General features: G+C 32.3%; 1 protein-coding gene across 1 annotated transcript in view; it reads left to right on the top strand.

Moving 5' to 3' along the window:
- Nucleotides 1–970: 970 nt before the first annotated feature.
- LOC118743949 overlaps nt 971–9854 on the top strand; it is a 14097-nt gene continuing 5213 nt past the window's right edge. Inside the window, exon 1 of the mRNA XM_036476711.1 lies at nt 971–991. Coding sequence (XP_036332604.1) covers nt 971–991 — 21 coding nt within the window. The remainder of the gene's footprint in view (nt 992–9854) is intronic.

The following is a 9854-nucleotide window of genomic DNA, read 5'->3' as shown; positions in this document are numbered from 1 at the left end:
CATATTTCAAGTTGAAGTTTTGGCCATGCGAACATAGAAGTCAAAGAGGGGGCAGACGAATTGGCCAAGGCGTGAGCTTGTACGGATGTATCTGTAGAGCTGGAAGGGGGATACCCCTTAAAGATGCAAACAGGAATCCATTTGCACTTTCTATAACAAGATAGAGGGATATGCAGACTTCCAAGATTGCGCGTGGGCTTCGGAAGACAAAGAACAGAATGCTAGTAGGTAGGTCAAGGGCAGAAGTACTACTGAGGATTGTAGCGACTATCTCCAGTTATTGGCTCGCGGAATTGGACTTCCGTCCAACAGAATATGCGGCGAATGTCCAGGGTTGACTTTCTTAAATCACAAAAACCTTTGGGAAACACATAATAACGCCGTGAGCGCATTTATCTAGTGCCAAATATGTATGTAAAGCGATATGCACAAATTCAGAATAAAATATTATTGAACACGAGAAGTGCCGCAAAATGGTGCTATTATTTGCTAATTGACCAACTGTGGGTTTTCAATATTTATAGCCATGAAAACCAACACTAGGGAAAAAATCTTTTTTCACTTAAGTTTCTGGTGTACTCTTACTACAGGTTACAACGCGCAAATTAAATAAAATATCAATTTTCTATTCAAACATGATCTAATCAATTACCTCACAAAGTTCTAGTTTGCAGATAAAAACCATTTCTCTTCATAAAAGAAAAGATTGTTATGATATTTTTACCAAAACATCTTAAACCTATACAAACAAAAAACAACGGTAAGTAAATTTAAATTAGCTACTTCAAGCCACTTGAGACACTTTGATGTCGAATCAATTGAAAATGGTGAATATTTTATGCAGAAACTTTCCATGCAAACAAAGGAAAAATCACAAAAATACGACCCCTTTTTGAAATAAGGATCATGAAGCAATAAATAGACAAAGAAGCTTTTATAACTAAGTAAACAACAAAAAAAAAAAATAAAAATGGCTCAAAATGAGCGAAAGGTATCCAAGAAAATGTAAAGCAACAGCAGAATTCGTACATAAGACATATGTATGTATGTATGTATATGCACCTAAACACCCATATGTTTAGAGGCTTCAATACAATGTTTCACTGAAAAAATAATTCTTTATCAGGTGCATTTAAAGATACGGAGATGCACTTGCACAAGAATTCAAATTAACGCATTTATTTACATATGTATGTGATTATGAGCAAATCATGCTATATCGATGTCTATGAAATAAATACGGACGTACTCGTTTGTATTTATATACTTATGAATTTATATACCCAGCCAGTATTTTCAAACGAAAACCACTCAAAACAAAACGTTGATAGTATTACATTAATGATGCCTGGGTAGCTGTATGCCACGGCAGGTTGTATTTATTGATAAGCCACTTAACGCTTCAAGAATACGCCATCATTTTTCTACGCTTTTACATCTCGATGCTTTGCTATAAATGCCAGTCAACATCAGTCAGGGCCAATTTAAAAATCTCTTTTATATTCACAATAATTTACCACTTATTATTTTTTATTTGTTTGACTTTTTATTCGAACCCAAGTAGCTGGAAAATTATATTTACACGTACGCGGAGACATTCGTACAACAAAGCGTGTATGTATAAGGGTGGTCCATGTGAAAAAATAAAGTCGGAATTTGTATGCTCTCACCCGCTAAGAGTGCTCTATACAGAAAAAAATTTACCTCTATCTTTTTATTTTGAATGCAAAAAATATTTAGAGATCGCTCAAAGCGCTTAAAATTTTCCATGAATTTTATAATCAAAATGAAATTTTCCATAGAAATGGTATAGGTTTCTTAAAAATCAATATTTTTCGATCGGAAAGCTCTATGCTCTGCAGGTAATCCCAATAATAATACCCATTTTTTTATTTAACAATTTTTTCGTAGCAACTATAATTTATTGGTCCGCCGAAAAATTTGTAGTATTAAAAAATGGTCAAATAAACAATTGAAAACTATTATTCGGAATCTCCTGAGAGAACCAGAGTTTTTCGATCGAAAATATCGATTTTCAAGAACTCTATACCATTTCCACGAAAAGTTGTTTATTTTCCATATAAAATACATGGAAAATTTTGAGCGTTTTAAGCGACCTCTAAAAATTTTTTGATTTCAAAATAAAAAATAGGGGCCTACTTTTTTCGATATAGAACAATCCTATGGGGTAAAGCATTGAAATTCCGACTCTACTTTTTTGGAACACCCTAGTATATTATATGGCTACCGCACACGCGATTTAAAATGATATTAATATATTTGACGTCAATACATATTAACTTGTCCTCGCCTTTTTTCCTTCCTTTTTTTTATGAAATGATGTATAAGTACCTTTTTCATAAATACTTTCACTTTAAGAACTTCAAAATGGCGAAATATGAAAGTCTACGGGATTAGCAAAACAAGAATCTTTTGTTTTTAGTTAAAATATGCAAAATAAAATTACCAATAAAAGTTTTTCTTGCAGTTTTTTTATAAAAAATTGGCAGTACTTTAATAAAATTACATGAATTTTCATGAACATATTTAATTAGTTAAATTTTTAACTAAAGAACAGAATATTGAAAAACTCGCTACGTAGCGCCAAAAGAATATTGATAAGGCATTTAAGATAAACACTTCGGATATAACGTGTACACCAGCTTCAACAAAGTCGTTTCGAAAAAAACGCAAAAGAAACAAGTAAAATGATAAAGATAGTTTTACCCCTATTTCAAATATCTTCGGTAGAACGTTTAGTTAGATATAAACTTATATATCTATGTAGATATATATGGGAGGTACCACGTTCATTTTCCAAAAATCCCAAATAATGTTACTCCTTTTCAAGGGATTGCTGTTAATATAAATTTTGAGTAAATTAGCGTTTTTAAATTTCGAAATATCGAACTTCTAAGCATTTCTAAAAAATATACCGTTATATGGGACCGTTACCGAGATACACATTTCTGAAAACTACCGTTAAGTGGGAGGTAAGCGTGGTTATAGTTCGATTTTGCCCTTTTTCAATACCATCCGTCCTACGTACAAGTTTCATTAAGATATCTCAATTTTTACTCGAGTTATTGTGTGCAGAGATTTCTTTTTTTCATTCTGAGCATTTGTGTATACATTTGTCTATATCTATCTCGATTCGTTTTGTTCGTTACAAAACAATTTAACAAAGTTACAATACCCATTCAGCGCTTTTCTATCACTCTCACTTCTAACTGCTGAAATTTCTGAAGTACTTCCAACTTCAGAATGGGAAGCGCTTAAAATATTCTTCAGAGTGTGAAGAATTTTTTAAGCTGAAAATTCTTATATTTTTAATTTTTTTCAGAGTTGTGTAATTCCATAAAGTAAGACTGCTTATTTATTATAACTTTCGTGAATACGAAATGGTATTATAACTTTGGTGCGGTGTTTGTTAGTACCAGAAGAAGAAGAGTTAGATAGAAAGATACATAGATACATATAGGAGTACGAGTATAACAGCTTAACTACATAATAGTAGATATAACTTTTTAATACTGTACCTAACTAGGTATTCATTTAAGTCCATCCTAATGTTCATAAGTGTAGGTAAAAGTCCAGAATCTTCGAAGCTCCTATGTAAAATTATTACCTTTGATTTTAAACGAATATACATACGCCTATAGGTCATAGACACTTTGGCATTGCATTACATATTTACAGAAATAAAACATATGTCAGGTGTTGCTGTACTTAGTTATTTCCATGCGACGTCTTTAACCGACACTGCGGGCGAATGAACAAATTTATGCTTATTTGCATTGACGCTTACAATGTCTGCGCCGTCTCATGGCCTATGGAAAAGTCGTTCGTCAATGCGATCCAATAAGTCAGCAATTTATACAAGTATACACTTAATGAAATGCAAGTGCCGAAGTATATTCAAAGGCATACATTTTTACATATGCATATGTATGCATAAGTGCAAATACATGCTGACTTACGGCCTTGAGGGCTTAAAATCTGCTTGAGTTTAATGCCGTTGGCGTTAGTATCAAAAAAGCAAATTCTAAGATTTTTATGAAAGAGCAATTTGCAGCGGTTAGAAGTCGCGCGATATGCTTGCTTCAGTGCTTTAAGTACTAGAAATCACGCTCCTTAAACCACACAGCCTCTTTTGATGTATAAACGCGATTTTTTTTTTACAAAATTATAAAGCCAATTTAAAATTTTTCGCGCATGAACTTTTACGCCTCATAACAGTGACAAGAGTCGAAGTGGTTACATCAATTGCTTTGATGTACAGTGAAAAAGTAGAAAACTTGGTTGAGCAAGCAAAAAGTCGATTTGTGTACTTTGTGATGAAAGTCTTTTACTTTTATATTTTTTTTTTTAGAATTAACGCGATTTTCTGTCGCTTTGACGAATAGACGTGTATGCGTTTTATGCAAATTTTTGTTTTAATGCATGAAAATAATAAGTTTTTCGCTTGGCGGCTTCAGAACAGTAACACAATTAATGTTACGTATACGTCACGTCGCCCTACACATACATACTAGCCAATCGGTTATTTAGCCATTAGCCATCGAGACCGTATTTGGAATGCGCGGACATAGCCTAAAAATCTATCTCAGAGGATCCAAGAGTCATGCACAAAAAAAAAAATAAAGTGTGCGAACCTTAATGTAAAAAATGTATTAGGATTTTGAAAAGACGACTTAATAATATTTTCTTAATAATCTAGCAAAAACGCTTTCTTTCTTAGAATTTAAGTTGTTAAACACCATTACTTACATTATGCATGCATATGTATGTAAGTACATGCATGCATGTGTATTCAAAAACGCAGACATTTGTCTTTAATTTACACCATCCGCTGCTTCATATCAGTTATTAGGCTACTCTTGAAGCGCACAATAATTTTAAATAATTCAATTATTACGCCACCACATATCTACTTGAGCTTAAACGTACATACATATGCATACAAATATATACAGAGCCAGCATGATGATATCTCCCCACTTGATATGCCGCAAATAATGTCTTTCAAGCACCCGAAGGGAAAGAGGCCACCTCCTCGGTTACTAAGCAACCAAAGCAAAGTTGTTAAATTAAAATAAAATTGCTGTGCAACCCACAGGCGTGAAATGAGTTGCACAAAAGCAAGACCCATTTGCCCATAAGACTGCAAAGTTGCGGTTTTTCTTTTTGGATTTTGTTTTCATTTGTTGTTTGCTTGTTTTGTAAAAACTTTTTTAATGCTGTCTTGTTGTAAACATTGTCAGCGGCTGTGTAATTTTACATGTATGGCTTTTCTGAAACAAATTGCTCTGAAGTAGCTGGTTGCGAGTGGGCATTTGAAGTTTTTATTCAACTCAGAATATATCGAAAGGTCTTAAATGCTTAAATTGTATAAAATTTGTCGCCATTAAAGAAGCATTCCATCCTTGGTACGGGGCAAAGCGTACGATTTTTTTTTTAGTTAACGCTTCTAATTAAAGGCAAAATAAAATGTTATAAAACAAAGTATATAAATTGTCCGTTATGTTTGTATGTTAAAGCCCTAATCATAAATCAAAACTTGTTTCTGAAATATTTTCATATGAATATGAGAATATCAGTTTTGTAAGTTTAGAGCTGAGGCCCATTAACTGATATTTCGTGAAAATCAAATAGTCCGGTTATAGGCTTGGGTGATGTCCAGAGATGAAGCTGTTTGATAACGCTGATTAAATTTTTGTTGTTGTTGTAAGAAATTTATATTAATAGGTAAAATGAATTGATATATTCTTTTATATGCCAAATTGTGCATTTAAAATTGATTTCCGACAAAAGAACGCTAAATGATTGTTTTATTGTTTAAAAATATACATCGAACCCTAAGCGCCAAAATAACGAAAGCGATAGTTTTTTTTTTAAATTTTGTTTTAAACTTAAAGAAAATAATAGAAAATATTTGCCTGTGAATAATTTACATAAACTGCTTAAGCATTTTTATTAAGTACGGACATCTCTGCTTGAGTTAAACTTGAGTTTGTTTTTATGTAGGTATGTATATGTGTGATGTACAACTAAAATACTGAAAACAGCAGGCTCGTGTCCTTTGCTTTTGACAGCTTGCCTTTGTAGCATTCACTTGTGCGTTGATTTAGAAACATTAAGGGCTTTATTATTTACATATTTACATATATATGTAAATAGTTGCCATATGCAGATTTTTGTAATTTATTGTTCACTAATAGTGAGATAGAAAATGGCACGTGGACTTTGTGTTGCAGCGATTAAATATTTAATCTGGAAATAAAGCCAAACTAATATTGGAGTGGCACATTGAGAAGCTACAACATAATCCTATATGTAATTGAAATTATTTAATGGAAAATGCATTACTGTGTTAAAATAAAGATAAAATTAAATTTTGGCATTAAAAATTAAAAAAAAAAAATAAATTAATTAATGTATTGAAAGCAGAGAACGGAATATTTTATTTGAAAAGATACAGTAATTCTAAAGCGACCGGAAAATAGTCCAGAATTTCAAGCGATCGAGCTGTGCAAGGCCATTTTTAAGAAACATGTGAAGTCGAAAAAAGCCAGGAATAGGAAAGAAGCCAACTTGATACTGATTAATATTATAAGTGGTTGTTATTATTTTAACATATTCAATACTTTTGTTTGCGTATGAATACCTTTTTAGCATGAATTTAAAAAAAAAAATACTCATTCGCCATGTGGCCCATATATAATATTTTTAAATACATATTGTACTAATTAATGATATTTTTGTTTATTTATGTACCACATTGTACATATTTTATGTTTAAAAGAAATGGTGTTGGTAGCCTTTATGTGGCTCCCTACTGTATGTGTAGTTACAAGCCTTTGTCTGCAGCTCCGCCCGCATGAAGTTCGGTTTAACGGTATGATTTCAAATATAACAAAACAGAAAAGAAATTATATTACCGAAAATAATAAATTTAATTTAAGAAACCAAATTTAGCTTAAATAGAATAAATAAATTGGAATTTAGGAAACCCTGTTAGCGAATATTTTCCAAATAAATGGTTTTTCAATTTGTTTCATATGACATCCTTGATGCTGGGATATTTAATTTCGTTTATTAATTAATTAACTTTTAGCTTTCTAATAAGGTGGCAACCCCCTTAGATTATATTTTTGAAATAAATAATTTTAGAACCCCTTTCGTTTTACAAACAAATTATTGTAATATTTTCGTTAGCTTATTTATTAACTGATGCTAACTTTTTAAAAAGGTGGCAACTATCTTTAAGAAGTATCCTATACATGTGTTAAGCCAGGTTATAACCTGTCTGTGTGCCAAACCATTTAAAATTCATTCAAATACACTAGTGTGCAAGAGCAATAAACGCACTAACACACACACACATTTATGTATAATATTTGTAGGATTTATATGTATTATTTTTTGAAACTTGCCAAAAATCCTAAATTAAAAATATTTTAGAAATATCAAAAAGGATACTTTGTACTAGTATTCTGATCCTAATTATTCACAATATCTTTAGCTGAACCATGCCTGCAAGGCCCTTATTTGCACAATTTCCTACGGCTGAGTTATGCGACTGTACATACTAACTGGACGCAAAGCCTTTAAAATAAATAAGCCGGCTTAATAGTCACTTAAGCCACATGTGGAAGCATCCCATACCATCAGCGAGTATTTTGCAGCCATTTTCAATTCAAATCCTTAAGCTTCTTAAGGTTAACCCTTAACTCGTACACCATTGAGGCTATCGACAATTCGTAAAGGATCAAAGGTCGCCATGGAGGCTTTGCAAATAAGCTAAACTTTTTCTGTTGCTGAAAAAAAGAAAACTATTTAAAATCCCTGGTAGTTTTAACAACAAATCCTCAATGAAAACTTTCTTAAATAAACGCGACCCTTCGCTTGTAACTAGATATTGAACTTACAACAATAGCCAAGCACGCTGAATGTGATTTATGTAAGTGAAAACCGAAGTTGGCATGCGTTTAATTCAATAAACTTTGTTTCATAATTCTCCAGGCTATACCGGAAGCCGCACGAGTACGTGGCCACATAAAGTGACATACATATTTAATGAGAGCCGTAAAGAAATACATAGTTATATGGGAAAGGAAAGGAAGGCGAAGACAAAAGACAAAGTTGAACTAAGTAAATATATCGCACTAACAGTAAAGTACCGGTACGTGTGTATTGGCCATTCATGCAAATGCATAACCATCGGTTAAAAGTTTCCAAAATATACACAACGGCAACACAAATACATATACATTGTTGTGAATACATATAGTACAGTGTTGTTCAGGTAAATAGCACACATTTATTTTTTTTTTTAAATATTCACAATGTTTTACGTTATAAATTTGTTTGGTTTATCTACACTGATAAAAAAATTGTAACATTCCGATGTCTCTAAATTATAGATGTTAAGGAAAAATTATTATGGGGGGTTTTTATAAGAGCAACAGAAACCAAATCAACAATTTTTAGAATTTTTGTCTGCATGTTTGTACGCGCATCACTCGAAAACTAATACATGAAATCGAATGAAATTTTCACTGATGCATTGTTAAAGGACTAACTTAAAATATAGGAAAAAATACTTGGAGAGTTGCCACCACTTTGAAATTTGGAATTTAGGTAAATTGATAAGATAAGGTAAATATTGCAATATAGCCGTCAAAAGAAAGAGGTTTAAGAAGGCTTACAGTCGAAAATATTTTCGTGGAAGGTTGCCACTGTTTTAAAATTTTAATTTAATTTCATGTTAAAGAGGTTTAGAAAAGTGTACTGTCAAAAATATTTTTGAGCAGGGTTGCCTCCTATTTGTTAGTTTTTCTATAAAAATAAAGTAAATTCTATAAGATAAACTATATTAGTCAAAGTTTCAAACTTGAAAGAAGAAAGAAGAAATTGAGCAACACCCTCCACAAAAAAAAAACTCCAGAATCAATGGGATTTTTAAGAATTTTCACACCTGCGCATTATTGTGCCAAAATGGAATAAGCTACAAAATTGCATGCCCAATAAGTTTCTAAAGTTTCTGAAAAAAAAGTAATGGAATTTTTTTAAGCGCCATTGTATTTATATATGTACATATCTGCATAGCAAGAGTACTTCAAATGCTGCTGCTCAGCTTCATTCGTACATTCTACTCTTTATGGTTTTCCAGAGGATGCAAATTACAAGACGCCATTTAGGCAACTCACATAAACAAATGGAAATATTTATGTGTGGGTATGCATGTTTGCTTACAAGCTCTTTTGTCTTTCACACAAAAGCAACAGGTGCAATAACTTAATTAATTATGCACTGACTGACTGCAGCATCCACTGTGTTTCATTCATTTCACATAAATACATACATACATGCATAAATATGTATTAATGTTTGCGCAAATGTATCTAGATTAGGGTGTAGAGAGTAAAATCGGAATTGTAATGCTCTCACCCCCAAGGATTGTTCTATATCAAAAAAAAAAGAACCTTGTGTTTTTTGCTTAATCAAAAAATTTTTAGGGGACGCTAAAACCGGTTGAAATTTTCCATGTATTTAAACTGGAAAAATTTAAATTTTTCCTAGAAATGGCATAGATTCTTTGAAAATCTATTCTATTCCTTTCGACACAGAACAATTTTTTGGGTGAGAGCATGAAAGTTCTGACTTTACCTTTCTCACATGCATTTTTGAACCATCCTAATGAAGGTGCATGTCTGTATAAACACGTGAGGTCAATGGCGTCTCGAGTTGCTAAGGCAAACTTTTTTTACATTGTGCTCACGTATATAGTGCAATGGGGTATAGTGGAGTGCAATGGGGTATAGTCATTGCGCTGGGTATGCAGTTACAGT

This window comes from Rhagoletis pomonella, unplaced genomic scaffold (genome assembly GCF_013731165.1).
Source record: "Rhagoletis pomonella isolate Grant_MI unplaced genomic scaffold, Rhpom_1.0 Rhpom_scaffold_00007, whole genome shotgun sequence".
In the NCBI taxonomy this organism is placed as follows: Eukaryota; Metazoa; Arthropoda; class Insecta; order Diptera; family Tephritidae; genus Rhagoletis; species Rhagoletis pomonella.
This window is presented reverse-complemented; position numbering and strand designations above follow the sequence as displayed.